Source organism: Podarcis vaucheri (genome assembly GCF_965113315.1).
Source record: "Podarcis vaucheri genome assembly, chromosome: 4".
In the NCBI taxonomy this organism is placed as follows: domain Eukaryota; kingdom Metazoa; phylum Chordata; class Lepidosauria; order Squamata; family Lacertidae; genus Podarcis; species Podarcis vaucheri.
The window spans coordinates 85,535,178-85,550,651 of record NC_138762.1 but is presented as its reverse complement, the minus strand read 5'-3'; the positions used below and the strand labels follow the sequence as shown (position 1 = coordinate 85,550,651).

At 43.8% G+C, this 15,474-nt stretch overlaps 1 protein-coding gene across 3 annotated transcripts; it reads left to right on the top strand.

The window, feature by feature from the left end:
• The first annotated feature begins 1,110 nt into the window (after positions 1-1,110).
• Positions 1,111-14,128, top strand: LOC309530165 (protein-lysine methyltransferase METTL21E-like). 3 transcript variants are annotated; one of them, XM_082218863.1, is made up of 6 exons: positions 1,111-1,271; positions 1,550-1,652; positions 3,425-3,510; positions 10,510-10,667; positions 11,006-11,123; positions 12,778-14,128. In XM_082218863.1, the coding sequence occupies exons 3-6, from the start codon at positions 3,438-3,440 to the stop codon at positions 13,212-13,214; spliced, it is 786 nt and encodes a 261-aa protein (XP_082074989.1). In that variant the 5' UTR covers positions 1,111-1,271; positions 1,550-1,652; positions 3,425-3,437; the 3' UTR covers positions 13,215-14,128. The 3 variants fall into 3 exon arrangements, with proteins under 3 accessions (XP_082074989.1, XP_082074990.1, XP_082074988.1); XM_082218864.1 differs by lacking the exon at positions 1,111-1,271 and having other exon boundaries at positions 1,293-1,592; XM_082218862.1 differs by lacking the exon at positions 1,111-1,271 and having other exon boundaries at positions 1,295-1,652.
• The last annotated feature ends 1,346 nt before the right edge of the window (positions 14,129-15,474 follow it).

Here is a 15,474-nt window from a genome sequence, read left to right as displayed (position 1 = left end):
GTGCAAATCTTCCGCTTCCGTTTGTTGATAGCAGTGGCATGTTTGTGTTTATAAGTGCTTGTAGCCAGAGTTGCCGGCATGGTTTGAGTGGACAAACCAAAACCCTTTAGGGGAGCGAAGTGTAGTTCAGTGGAATAAATCATGTTGTTTGCATGTCCTGGATTCAGTTCCTGGCATTTCCAGGATCGAGGATCAGGGAGCACATTACGGAAAGGACATCCACTGACAGCAAGAGAAGACAATTCTGAGTTAGGAAAACTGTCACACGTTGCACGAGGCAGCTTTTTTGTTGCTGCTGTGGGATGCCAAATTTGGGCCAAAGGTCTTCAGCCAGGGGTAGGCAACCTGAGGCCTGGGGGCTGATGCAGCCCAATCGCCTTCTCAGTCCGGCCCACGGGCGGTCCAGGAACCAGCATGTTTTTAAATGAGTAGAAAGTGTCCTTTTATTTAAAATGCATCTCTGGGTTATTTGTGGGGCATAGGAATTCATTCATCCCCCCCCTCCAAAAAAAATAAAGTCTGGCCCACCACATGCTCTGAGGGACGGTGTACTTATTAAAAGAAGTACATAAAAATAAAACCAACCAATTGCCAAACTGCACAACCAGATTCCCCTACCCTGTTCAAACTGAGCAATCATCCAGATTTGTTTGCAGGGATGTTAGATGAAGTTGCACTAAGCTAGGGTTATACCACATAAAGGTAAAAAGGTAAAGGACCCCTAGATAGTTACGTCCATTCAAAGGCGACCATGGGGTTGTGGTGCTCATCTCTCTTTCAGGCCAAGGGAGCTGGCGTTTGTCCACAGACAGCTTTCCGGGTCATGTGGCCAGCATGACAAAACCGCTTCTGGTGCAATGGGACACTGTGACAAGTGCCAGAGTGCATGGAAACGCCGTTTACCTTCCCGCCGTAGCAATTTTTCTAATTGCAAGCATGCTTTCGAACTGCTAGGTTGGCAGGAGGTAGGACAGAGCAACAGGAGCTCACTCCGTCGTGAGGATTCGAACTGCCAATCTTCCAATCGGCAAGCCTAAGAGGCTCAGTGGTTTAGACTACAGCATCACCTGCGTCCCACATTTCCTGCCCCCCCCCCGCGTATTTTCTGTGAGGTTTGTTATGCAAGAGTGCCAGCCGTGTATGCTGGGATGTGATCGGATCCTGCTTGGAAACAGCAAGAGCCTAGAGCTGCCCTGAATCGTGCTCCAAAGTCGCAGAGCTAATTTTCCACAGGTCTCCTTGAGGGAAAGGCACATCAACAGTGCAAACAGGTTTGGAAAGAGGAAAGTCACTCTATTTTGGTTGTGTGTGTGAGCACATGCATTCACTCACTACTTTGCTGCTGGCCCAGTGATGAGTGCAGCTTGTATAACTTCTAGGAAATATCCCCCCCCCCCTTCTTATGCAAGTGTTCTGAAGAGTTTTTCCCAATGAAACTCAAGGGGTGTGCCCACTTTGTTAATCGTTGCAGCTGTCAGGATTTATAAATTCTTCCCTGGGAAGTGCTGCTGGCAAGTTACGTTTCAGACTTTTCTGCTTTTCTCTATAGCGCTATTTACAGACTGACCAGTGTTGGGGGAGAGATTCTGCAGGTGTGAAATTTTGCCTTCGCTTTCTGTGGAAACCTGGAACAATAAAATAAAATAACCTAGGTATGTTGCTTAGTGCATTGCAATAATTGTTGTTGTTTTTTAAAAAAATTAAAGGCACAGTTTTGATGTAGCTTGTGTTTAGATATCTAGTTGTTTTTCATCTGAAATATATCACTCACAGTCAAAAGATATCCATATCTAATCAGCAGGGTGCCAAGTTAACATTTCTGAGCCCTGTAAGGTTGTTCCAGATTACCGATAATAATGTCCTATGGGGGTGACCTTTAGAATAACATTTTGTGCAAAGGCTTTGAAAGGTAATGCTTGATCAAGAGTGTCTGTCTAAACAATACTGTCAGTCAAAGCGCAGCGAGGTTTTTGGGTCATTTTTCTCACTGCTTCTCTTCAAAACAAAGGTGCAGATCCTGTGCACTCTGACCTGGGAGTAAGCCCCACTGAACAGAGTGAAACTTACTTCTGAGTAACCATGCATACATAGGATTGCACCACACAAATCACAAACAGCTATGCTCATATTCTATGTACAGGGCAATCCTATTCAAGTCTCGTTGAATTCAGTGGGGCTTAGTCTCAGGTAAATGGATAGAGGCTTGTCACCGATTTTATTTCCTTCCGGTTGATTGCGTGAGAAACTCTCAAAACAATTATTTCCCCCATCCAGGGAAATTAAAGTGGGCTGGGAGAAAATAGGACTAGTATGTGTTAAAACCTGGGAGTGGGGAAAAGATTGTCCCTAACATTCCTTCACAAGGATGGTTGTGTAGCACAATCCTTAAAACACTGTGAAAATTTATTCTGTGCATTGTGTGTGTGTGTGTTTTAACTTTTCTTAGTTGTTTTTGTTATATTTTGCATATAACCTTGAGATAACTTGTCAGCCTGGATAGCTCGGTTGCTTAGAGCGTGCAGCTAATAACTCCAAGGTTGCAGGTTCGATCCCCGTACGGGACAGCTGCATTGCAGAGGGTTGAACCAGATGATGCTATGATCTATATCTATTTATATAGCTATAATCTATGGAAGGCTATTAGTATTATTATTAATCTACAGACTCACTTTGTTCATTCTGCTGTAGGGACTAAATGTCCTTGCTATGGCTTTGGTGCACACTTGAACCAGATCTTCCAAATACTCAACGCACGACCATTACTTGCATAGCCTAACACAGTGGCATAGCGTGGCTGGGGGGCGGTTGCCCCGGACGCAAAATTGTTAGGGGCACAAAATCTCAACACCCGGTGCTGGCTCAATACAGCTGTGCACTTCTGTTGCTGGAATCCTTTGAAAACGGCTTCTCCGTATAAACCAGGAAGTGACCTCTCCAGGCAACGGAACAAGTCTTCTTTTCTTATCTCTGTGGCTGAAATCTCCTGGGTGATGTGGATGCTGTTAGGCAGCCGAATGCACATGCGTACTCTGTCCGTTTCCCTCCCTTTCACCCACTCCCTCTGCACAGCCCCGGGCTCTGGCAACCCAAGGTATGCCACTGGCCTAACAATAACCAGCGTGGTTGATTTATTGTTGGTTATACTGCCGTAGCATAAGGCCTCTTATTGTCGGGATAGCCAACACGGTGTCGTCCAGATATTGTTGGATGGCAACTGCCATCATCCCTGATTCCTGGCCATGCTGGCTGGGGCTGATGAAAATTGTAGACCAAAACATCTGCAGGGTACCACATTGTCCACTCCTGACATGTACGCATTTGAAGCCAAATGCATGACAAATGAAAGAAAATGCCATGCCTTCCAATTCATTACTAAACCTGTGCTTGGCTGTTTTTTTAAATAGTTCTTCCTTTGTATTGCTAGGCCATTGTATGAAATGGAATCCCATTCATTGCAACCCAAGCATCCTGGATCAGATGAAAAATCCAGAAAACCAGACAACAAAAATGGTAAATATTTGCTGGCAGGTGACGCATGAGCCGCTGCTTTGTACCTTTGCTACACCTGCGGTCTATCATGTCTCCAAGCTCATGTCCAATCAGTATTTCCAAGCTGTCTTCAAGGGAAGCCCCACATAAAGTTAAGAACAGTCATCTAGCTGGGAGGCTACCAGAACATGGGTTACTGAGGCAAGGCTCTGATCAAGTACACCTTAAGTGTATACTTAAAATACAAATAGCTGCACACCTAAAATGCTTAACAGGTATGCAGTCCTTGACATTTTCCATTTTTGGTGTGTGTTTGTGTGTGTGTGTGTGTGAGAGAGAGAGAGAGAGAGAGAGAAAGAGAGAGAGAGAGAGAGAGAGAAAGAAAGAAAGAAAGAAAGAAAGAAAGAAAGAAAGAGTGTGTGTGTTTGTGTGAGAGAGAGTTTATATAGGGTTATGATGATCCACGCATGGTTATTGTAAAGACTCATCAACTTTTGCCAGGGAGCCCTAAAATACTTGCTTATCACTTGTAATTACACAATGAACCCAATAATGCTAATGTTGCCTTCAGGTTCTTGTTGCTTCCCTTCAACTTCTCAGAGCCTCCTGTTGGGTCTCTAGTCATACACTCTCCTGAAGGAAGTGGGGACTTAAAAAATAAATAAATCACAAACCTATTTCTGGTCTGGAATAAAGCTACAAAGAGGCAGAGGGAAGAATGTGCAATGGGGAACTACTGCAGGCTCCTGTACAAACAATACCACTAATAACTTGTGTTGTGAGTTGTAAAACAAGCAAAGATATACATGTAAGTCCACAGGAACAATTCCAAAACTCACATTAGGGCAATATTTTTATTGGGCCAACCGGCATCTTACAAAAGAGTGTGGTAGCTTTTGAGCTCTCCAGAACTTGGATGAGGACATCAGGCTCGATGGTGAACATAAGTGGCAGTGGGGGAGAAAGCAGGAATTTTGGCTGATTCTGAAGACATGATAGAGTTTGCATTGCCTTGTAGTCTTCAGATAGTAAGTAGGCAGCAGACATTAAAATGAAGCTCTAGTCCAGCAGTTCTCAACCTGTGGGTCCCCAGATGTTGTTGGACTACAACTCCCATCATCCCTAGCTAGCAAGACCAGAGCTCGGGGATGATGGGAGTTGTAGTCCAACAACATCTGGGGACCCACAGGTTGAGAACGGCTGCTCTAGTCCATTAGGTGAGTTGCAGGTTTTTGGCTGTTGGGAAGAAGCAGCAGGCAATAATTGATCCCCATTTGGGAGAGGTGATATAAAATCCAGCTGTTACCCAGACCAGTCTCTACTTGAAAACTTGCACACTCTTTTTGGAACATTTTGGTTTGCCCTAAGAAAGAAATTGCTCAAATGTGGATTTTGGAATTTGTACAATAGAGTTCTAGAGAACCTTCAAGCTGAAACATTGACAAGTATTTTTATGTGATTGTGAGAGAAAGCCTCTTTGCAAAGAACCAGCTCAGATCCCTGACACTTTAGGGTCTTGGCAGGACATCGTTTCTCTTGGTCCTTTTAAAATAAATGTGATCTGGTAATCCAGTCTTTCGCCCTCAACTTCAAAGAGAAGCTCTTCCGTGTAGAAATTCTGGTCATTTCACATCTTCATTATGAAGCCATACAGGAATGCAGCTTTCCAGGTCCATTTGCAGACGTGATTGTGGTGCTATCGCTGTTGATTAGGAAACCTTACATAGGCAAGGAGCAAGAGCCGTCCTGCAGGATTATCGATTTAGTGTGAACTCAGCATTTCACATGTTTTGATTTCCTTAAAATAGAAGCAAGAAAGAGTAGAAGGGGGACCTTTAGCATATTCTCCAAATCTGCCTGAGTGAGCAGATTAACTAAGATAGCAAGTCAATTTATGGGGCCAATAGGCTGGAATAGAATAAGTGCAACTGTAAACACCCTGATCTGTTAGATGGTTTAGTGTTGCATATATATAATCATGTGTTCCTAGGCTGTATCTATGACTTGGCAAAGTCCTAAGTTGACCTCTTAGAAAGCAGAGGACTTGAACCCACTTGATCTTACACTACTCACAAACTGTAGTTTGTTGAGGATGCAATTCTCAGCACCCTTAATAAGCCACAGCTCCCAGAATTATTCGAGGGAAGCTGTGACAATCTAAAGTTGTATCATAGTGCCTTTGAGCTATGAGGTTTAGGCTACGTAATCACACACACGGCTAGACTCAAAACAGTATAAATACAGTATATAGATTATGATACTGATGCTGGACTTGGAAAAGAAAGCTATTGCCCCAAACAGGGCACATAGCAGCTCCAGGGGTTATTTTCATTTGGTATGGGGAAAGACTTAACTCTCTCCCTCCCTTACATAGTGCTACAGTCCAGATCTCTTTTTCATGGGAAATTTCCTTTTTAACGTTGTGCAAATGTTTTTAGCATTAAAAAACCCCCACAACTACACATGAAACCCTGTTCTGCGGGTCTTCCGTGTTGCTTCTAGGTTTGGCCCTTGATGAACGTTTATGAAATCATTCTCCGCATGTGTCCATTCCTGCCTGCTTTCACCACTGCCTCCGTCAAGACAAGAGTTTCTGTCATTTTTCTGTGGCAGAAAGCATACGCTGTCTGAGGGGCCGAACCCTCTCAGGGCATATGTTGCATCGCCATGCTGCCACAGTATAGGGTTTCCATAAAAGTGCCAGCTGGAGTTGCTTGGCAGCATTTCAGCAGGACACTTGAGGGCAGAGCAGATTTCTTGTCCCAAAGCCCTGCCCATCTTGACCTCCCCTGGCCCCTTACAGTTTGAGATAAACTCACCACGTTAGCACTTTACTTTGAGAATGGACACCATGATGTCAGGGCACTGAAGAGTGGGGGCTAGATATTGAGGATTAGGGACCAGGAGAAGGCGGGCTGGAGACTTGGAAGAAGGGATCCGTGAACTGGAGGAACCTGTAACATCCGGGAGATGAGAGTCAGAGGCAGGAGAAGCTTCAAGGCTAGAGAGTGGAGAACAAGGGAGGGAGGGAGGGAGGGAGGGAATTATCTTGCTTCACTGGCTCCCAGGACCAGAAGAGGATTGAAGAGGGAGGAGAAGAGGGTTTCAGGCGGAGTCTTCAGCTGCTTGCATGCAGTTCGGATAGGGGAGATACATAAGCCAAGATCAAGGCCTTTCTGTGTTGTCAACTGCCTCCTCATTGCAAGACCAATCAGGAACCAAGGAACTGTGGCTTAGGCTGGAAGAGAACCTGTGAGCCTGTAGGAAGCGGCTTCCTTTAGCCTTCGGGCGATTTTAAATATGAACCTATGATGAGCCTCCGGCAGTGGAGGTAGAACTTACTGAGTATGCCTTGTAGCCATTGATTGTCTAGTTCTGCATGAATTGGGCTAAGCCTCTTCTGAAGACATCCGAGCTAGAGGCAACCACTGCCTCCTTTGCGAGCGAGTTCCATAGTTTAGCTATGCAAATAAATTCCTTTTTTTTTTAAAAAAAAGATATTTATTAAAAGTTTAACAATTACAGAAAAAAGAAAAAAGGAAAACAACACAAAATTTAACAAGACATACATTACAATACATAAAAAGGAAACCATAAAAAACAATACAACAATATAACAAAAAAGAACAATAACACTAAAAATCCAATATTCCATATCTTTATCTTTCATTTACTTGTTTCATCGACCTCCTCACACCTCCCTTTTTGTATTCTACTTCAATTAATTGTTTCAGCAAATTCTTTCCATCTTTCTCAATTTTTGTTCTATAATTTATCTTAACAGTCTAACCTATTTATTAACTCACCAAATCCTTTCCATCTTTAACTGTATTCTATCATTAAATTACCTTAATTTATTTTAACCTTATCTTACCATAAAAAGCCTTAAAACTTAAAACTTAAAACTTATTTGTGCATAACTCCTTATATCATTTCTACTAAAGCCAAGTAGTTTCATTCCAACATTTTTCCTAACACTCATTAATTTTACACTAATTCTCAAAGTGATTTTTAAAAAACTTTCTTCCAATCTTCATCCAACGTCTCTTCTTCCTGGTCTCGGGTTATGTCAGTCCTTTCTATCCATTCCATCTAGTCCATCAACCTGGTGATCTTCTGTCCGAGGCTCTTAAGTCTTTTCCATGTCCCTTCTGCAGATGATCTTCTTGTTTATACCTGCACTTTACTTTGTCTTTTGCTGATCTTATTCTTAATTTCCTTCCTTTCTCATTGAGGAGTAGGTCTCGAGGAGACACCAACCTAACCATATCTCCATCCCCCGTCGGCAGGTCAGCCCATTCTCCACAGTCAGCACTGTAATCCAAAAAATATTTATAGGCATGTTTCAAAGTCCCTCCAAAGTTAAGAACCCCCACAACTCCAGACTCCCCCTGGCCCAAAGCCATATCCCAAAAGCCGAGACATCCCTGCATAGGGGGGTCCATCCAACTTCCCATCTCCAAACCAAACAGTACTGCATCTCTCCAAATCTGACTTTCTCCAGATTCAGTCGTCAAAGACAGCAACTTATGTTCCGACAAGGCCTCGGGTCTCTCCATTTGTGTTACTTGAGGTTCAACAACAACCTCCTCCATTATCTCTTGCACTTGCCCTGTCAAAGCAGATTCCTGGGTTGGTTCCTGAGTGGTTTCTATATAAGTATTCACTGTTTGTCCAAAATTACTGACTGCAACAGTCATCAAATCCATCTTCTCATGCAGCTGCTCCAACAAAGCACTTGTCTTGCAAAAAGCAAGCACCAAAACTTCTTCTAAGCACATTCTTATCCAAGGTCAAAGTCTAGTCTCACGATCCTTAATCTCCACAGCTGTGGAATTCCCCAGATCGACTCCAGCAACAGTTTAACAAGCTCCCTCTAGAGGAGACAATTTCTATTTGTATCCATCTTTTGAAAGCAGGTCCAGCAAGAAAAAAAAAATTACTTTCGTTTTTCAAATATTTTGTTTCTTTTAAATGCAAAAAGCAACCTTGGAATCAATATGTTTCTCTTTTTTAACTATCTGTCAAAAGACGTTTCATTCACAGTCGATGAACTTCCCCAAAACGTCTGTCTCTGACACCCCGTTCCCAGGTTCGAGACGGTGCAAATTTATCTTTCTTTACTCTCTCTCCTGCAGTTTTAAACAATCTAAAATCCCCCCCTCTTCTCCTGCTTCCAAGAAGGGTTTTGGTAATTTTAACTGAAGGAAATTTAGTCCTTTATATACAACTTTCCAGACTTTAGCTTGCAAAATTTTTGCTTCAGTCTATTTACAAAAGCGTAAGGCGGACTTCCTGTTTAGAACCTTCCCGTTTCGGTGCCAAATTAAAATGTTCCGTAGTCCAATTTTCCGTTCTACTCACAGGTAGTTGTTTAGAGTCCAATTGTCCACAAGAAAAAGTCAGCGCTCTCCGGTAACGGCTGTGCGGCTTCACACCGTAAAAGTAGCAGTCGATTCAAAACACCGCGCCACTCACCCCACTTCACTTCGGGTCCCCTAAAAAGGGTTTCCCCGTGAGTAGGGGAGGCGCTCTTGGTGTCAGCCGAATCCTACGTTCCCAGGCTTCCTCCGCCTGGGATTTTTGAAGGGTCTCCATCTTCGCCCGTGGCAGCAAGACCCGATTTTCGCGGAGCGGGTTCCTCTCGGTCAGAGGAACTCCGCCATTGCCGATGGTGCTAACCCGGAAGTCGCAAATAAATTCCTTCCTGAATCTGTTGGAAAATTCCATTCCACCTTCAGTTGCAGACATGGAACTGTTGCATGCCACATGTCTGTTTACATGCCAACACAGCTTGCTGGGAACTTCCATTGTGTGTATAGCTTTTGCTTTTCTCTGTCTCTTGGAGAAGACAAAGACAGAGACTACATGTTTCTTTGTCCTGATTTATGATTAATAAATACGTAGTTGTAGTAAGCTTCCACAAGCCTCACGCCTATTCTGTGTGCGCAGTTTGCTCTGCTGACATAGTGTGCCCTGGCTTTGAAGCCTGGGTCGCTGATTTATATTGGAGCAGAGGCTGATGGGTCTTCACAGTGGGACGGCTGGAAGGAGATGACCAAGCTGGGGCGAGCCAGCTGGCCTTGTGACCCCCTCTGCATCCTGACAGAATCTTCCATCATTCGGTCTTCTATTCAGGAGGTTTCAGCCCATGGCAAGAATGCTATAACTCTTCTTTTTCTTTTAAATATATTTTTATGAAAGATTTATTAGTTTACAAAAAATAATAATAATACATGCGTTGTCTCTTTTTTCAAGTTGTGTTTTCTACAGATCAATTTCATTTGTTGTGAGACATTAGTGTTACATACAGTGTTAGGTTAGGAAGAAAAGAGGGAGAAAGTACACACAGGAAATACAAGACAAATTAGGGGATGCCCAGATGCCCTGGCTAACACACTACCAATTACATCCCCTCCTAAACAACCCAGGAGTAAAATCAGCAGCAACTAGGTCCTTGACAACCTTCGAAAAACCTCCTCCTAACAAAACAAAGGATGGTAACAAGGGATGATATACAAAATACTGCTCCAAAATCCCACAAACCCCCCTTGACATAATCAAAAAAGAATGGGAGGACAAAAAAGGCTGTGAGATTAACCCTCCCCAATGGACTAGAATGTGGTCTAAACCTCCCTTTAAATCCATATCAGCAAAAAGGAAAGAACTCAGTCTGAAACTCACTTACAGATTGTACCTAACTCTATAACTTTTTTGACCGACTTCTATGTCTCATTGGTGCTGAGTAAAGGCGGGATTCCGTTCTATTATTATGGCTTTATAAATAGCAAGCGTGATGGATGGCAGCTCCCCGAGGCCACATATATCACACTAAACAATTATTGTTAGGGACTTTTTGTGGGCAGGGACATAACTCAGACGGCTTCATGCTCAGCAGGGCTACCTGGCCATATAGAGGGTAGTGGCTTTTGCGATTAGGTCACTGCACTATCGTTAGCTGAGCTGGGCTACCTCTCGCTGTTATTATGACACATGACCTTTCCATTGTTTTATTACTAGGACCAAACGGAGATGAACAGATAGTCGCAGAGATCATGGGAAGGTGTTTCTCCCCTTCGCTGATAACCACCCAAGCCTGGGAAGGGTTCCATTTTGTTGGCCACAAGATAAAGATCACGGAATCCACCGACTGCTATGGAGCTGTCGTCTGGCCTTCGGTATTGCAGGCAAACAAGACTGTTGGCTCTGATACATGAAGCAGAGCATCACACAGGGCTCAGTGTGAAACGTAAGGGGTGGTTGTTTAAAGCCTGGGGAAACTAAAGTTCTGTAAAGATGAGGCTCTAAATACAGACAGCTGACGTATTTTGGAATCAGAGTTGCTACCCAAAAGGAGCAATTCACTGCAAGATCAGCAAGCTCTATTATCCATACAAGAAAAGCCATGCTGCTATTAATAATAATAATCAAGGCATATGCTTTTATTTGTTTGTTTGTTTGTTTGTTATGCTATTTCCCCTGCTCTTGTCCTGTTTTTGTTTTCTCCCATCCACAGGCTCTCGTTATCTGCCACTTTTTGGAAACTAACATGAAATCTTATAACCTGGTTGACAAAAATGTCATTGAAATCGGAGCTGGGACAGGCCTGGTCTCGATAGTAGCCAGTTTCCTTGGTGAGTATGGGTAGTGTCCTCTAGATCAGTGTTTTTCAGCCACTGTTCTGTGGCACACTAGTGTGCTGCGAGATGTTGCCTGGTGTGCCGTGTGAAAAATTGAAAAATTCAAAAGATTTTTTTTTTAAAAAAGTAAAATTTTCGCCCACTAGGCGGGCGCCGGACTGTGTCCACCCTATTTTCCATCCGTCCTGGGTGGGGATCAGATCGGATGGGATCGGATGAGAGCGGACAGGCGGTCCGCTCTGATCTGATTCCCTATAGAGAACAGCGGGGCTCTGACATCTCCCTCTCCGCACACAGTGCAGAGACGGAGCTGTCATCCGCCAGCTCAGCAGGGATCAGCAGATCGATCCCCGCTGAGCAGAGAACGGTCTGCAATGTTTTTGTTTGCCATTAAAGAAAAAAATATTAAACCATGCTTGAATGTTAAACCATGCTTCTTTGTGTTTATTTGATTCCTATTCAAGAGAATTACTTTATATATAGTCAATATAGGCACAGAGTTAATTTTTTTAACATCTTCTAATGGTGGTGTGCCTCGTGATTTTTTTCATGAAACAAGTGTGCCTTTGCCCAAAAAAGGTTGAAAAACACTGCTCTAGATCATAAAGTGGTATTCCAAGGTGTGTGTGGGATTTTAGTGCACCTGTGACCAAGGAGTAGCATGTCAGCTCAAAAACAAAAGTAGCAACAGAGACAGGGGCTCATTATCTTTTAAACACAGGTCTCTCCCCCCCCCATATAGAAATGTGGTTTTGCAGGAAGAGGGCATGGTAGATAGACCGTGTAAGGATGGATTTAGACACTAGGAGAGGAAATGTTGTTTAGTTATTATCCTTCCTTCCCCATGTGAGTGAGATCAGCAGAGTACCATCCATTGTGGCCAGAACTTGGAAGACAAGGTTGATTTAACCTTCTAGAAACAATAATCCAGGATTCTTTAAGGCAGGCTGGATTTTTCTTGGTATTACCCCTTTTCCCCGCCTTGAAAACAGCAATCGCACACACATTGTTTTGTGAAGAAATAAAAGTAGCATTTACTTACATATTCTAGATTTTGAATTAGCAAACCAAAGGCAGGTTTATAACTGCTATCTAAGTTACAAAAGTACAAAATGTAAGTTCAGAAATGGTGTCTGAGTTGCACGTATGGTCAGCTTGGAGGCATGATGAAGAAAGAGAAATATGCCTTGGCAGGAAGGAAGCTTGTAGTATTACAGCTTCCTGCCAAGGCAGACAAAGGAAGTGATCTCACAGAGTTCTCTCTAGCAAATTTTACAGGGAAGCTCTGTGAGCCTCAGCCCTTTCATGTGCCCATCTGGCAAAATATGAATTGTTGGTTTGGCGGTAGTAATGACCCACAGACCGAAGGGTTGTAACTCAGTGATAGAGTGTCTGCTTTCTGTGCCGAAGGTCTCAGATTCAATCCCTGGCATCTCCACACAGGGCTGGGAGAGACTTTCCTGTCTGAAATTTGGGAGAACTTTTGCCAGTCAGTATAGATGGTACTGAATTATCGAGGAACCAATGGTCTGACTTTGGTCTAAACAGCTGCCCATGTTCCTACTGCCTTTAATGATGCCAGAGAGCATTCCTGCAAAACTGTCTTAGATTTGCTAAGCATTCATTCTGTGGCCCCTTCCTGCCACAGGTGCACGTGTGGTTGCCACCGATTTGCCTGAATTGCTGGGGAACCTTCGATACAACCTTGTCAAAAACACGAAGACCAAATGCAAGCATGAACCCCAGGCAAAGGAACTGTTTTGGGGGGTCGACCTGGAGAAGAATTTCCCCAGGGCTTCGTGCCAGTTTGACTACATCCTGGCGGCTGACGTTGTGTACCACCACCCTTACCTGAACGAGCTGCTCCTTACCTTCGACCACTTGTGCAAGGACAACACCGTCATCATCTGGGCCATGAGGTTCCGACTGGAGAAGGAAAACCAGTTTGTGGACAGATTCAAGAAACTGTTTGACCTGGAGGTTATAACTGATCTCCCCAGCTTAAATATAACCCTGTTTAAGGCAAAGAGAAGGCACAAAGCGAAAAGGCCTTCCCTTTTCCCATCCAGACTGCTGGTTAGGTGATTGTCAATGCATGGGGCTCTTTTGTTAGCCAGGATTAGACCATTTCTCATTGGATTGCTAGATTTGAATGTTTGATACTGGTAGAGCACTCAAATGTTTGGTCCTTGCTTGCAGTCCGAAATAATACAACACATCAACAGATTCACGATGGTCCATGCACACCTTTGTTTGCACTGATAATGAGCCACAGTACATACCTTTACAGTGGTACCTTGGGTTATGTACTTAATTCGTTCCGGAGGTCCTTTCTTAACCTGAAACTGTTCTTAACTTGAAGCACCACTTTAGCTAATGGGGCCTCCTGCTGCCGCCGTGCCGCCAGAGCATGATTTCTGTTCTCATCCTGAAGCAAAGTTCTTAACCTGAGGTACTATTTCTGGGTTAGCGGAGTCTGTAACCTGAAGCATCTGTAACCTGAAGCGTATGTAACCTGAAGCATATGTAACCTGAAGTACCACTGTATAACTATATGCAGATACTAAAGTGGGAGGAGGCAGATTTCCCCGTAATTCCTTATTTAGTAAATGGTAGAACTTTGCTAACGTTTGGAGTATTAAGAGAAGATATAAAAATACAGTATAAAAAAACAGAGGCTGAGCTAGTTCTCATGTTCAAGAGATTGGCTGACAGAGGTGCCAACAAAGACAGGCGATGGCAGAGTTCATTACCCAGACAAACGGTGGCACGTTTAGCGTCAGACAAGAAATGGGGTGGCATCCCTCCTGCAACTGGGTATTAGTAGCAAAAGACAATAGCAGAGGTGGAAGGGGGAAGTTTCCAGCTTGACTGGCTTCTGTTCTGGACCCAATCTTCCTGAAGCTATGAGGAGATCAACAAGAGACACTCTTGGCATGTAATGTTCTGCACTCCCTCCATGTAGACTCAGGTGTAAATAAATCATATTTCTTAAAGATGCTAAGTCTCCAACATGTTTCATTCCAGAGGAACACAAACCCTGGTGAAGTGTCAAGACCCCTTGCTACCTCTTGGCAGAGATTGGGGGCGCACCCCTTTAAGCAAAACAAATTACTTTAGTAGTATAGGCATAGATTTGTGGAGGAGCACATCGTTAGTACCAAAACAAACATTTATACTAGAAAACTAACTTGTCAGATAGGAAGTGAGGGCCAGACCCCCCTCACATGCTAGTTTTCTATGTGCAGGGATTTTTAGTTTAGTTTAGTTTTTGTATCAAGGTCCATTGAATCATATGAGTGCATTCAAGGGAAATTTGAGCATAAAATTGCCAAACATAACCTCTTTTAAAATCACTCTGGAGAGCAGAGGGAAAAGGCAGCTGATTTTGGTGACTGTTGCCACAAACCGCCGACAATGTCCAATTCTGGCCTAAAAAGACTCTGTCTCCACCTTCCAAGGGAGACCATTCTTGCCGCCTGGTGTTTAGTCAGAACCTCCTTTCTCGTATTTTCCTCTGTTGTTTTTTATTACTCATTAACAACACACTTTCTGAAATGCTCCCAGTGCCATTTTCCATAAATGGGCCAGGAGGCATCTGGAATTCTGACTTTGTAGGAACTTGACATTATCCAAGAAAAAGCAATTGAATTTGGACACTAATATATTCCTTGTAGTGAAGGGACGCGGGTGGTGCTGTGGGTTAAACCACAGAGCCTAGGACTTGCTGATCAGAAGGTCTGCGGTTTGAATCCCCACGACGGGGTGAGCTCCCGTTGCTCGGTCCCTGCTCCTGCCAACCTAGCAGTTCGAAAGCACGTCAAAGTGCAAGTAGATAAAAAGGTACTTCTCTGGCGGGAAGGTAAACGGCGTTTCTGTGCGCTGCTCTGGTTCGCCAGAAGTGGCTTAGTCATGCTGGGCACATGACCCAGAAGCTGAACGCCGGCTCCCTCAGCCATTAAAGCGAGATGAGCGCCGCAACCCCAGAGTCGGACACAACTGGACCTAATGGGCAGGGGTCCCTTTACCTTTACCTATTCTTTGCAGTGGACTGCAGTGCAGCAGGTGCCAAAGACAGAAAGTCTGTATTTGAGTAGCTTTGGCAAATCCATATGAAAATGAGAAATGTTTCACGTGGCCCAGTAATTTTCCCCACTGTTGTTCCTTTGAAAATATATCTTGCTGCACAGAATATGTGTTTCAGCTCAGCAGTAGAGCATCTGCTTTGTATTCACAAGACCCCAGATTCAGTCCCTGCAAAGGGTTCCTGTCGGAAACCCTGGAGTTTACTACCAGTCAGTGTAGACAATACTCAGTTGGATGGATTTGATTTGACCCCCGCGTG

Coding starts and splice junctions, on each gene's coding strand:
- LOC309530165 (XM_082218863.1), top strand. CDS start 3,438: ATGGAATCCCATTCATTGCAACCCAAGCATCCTGGATCAGATGAAAAA. Junction 10,668..11,005: donor GAGCTGTCGTCTGGCCTTCG/GTATTGCAGGCA, acceptor TCCCATCCACAG/GCTCTCGTTATCTGCCACTT. Junction 11,124..12,777: donor GATAGTAGCCAGTTTCCTTG/GTGAGTATGGGT, acceptor TTCCTGCCACAG/GTGCACGTGTGGTTGCCACC.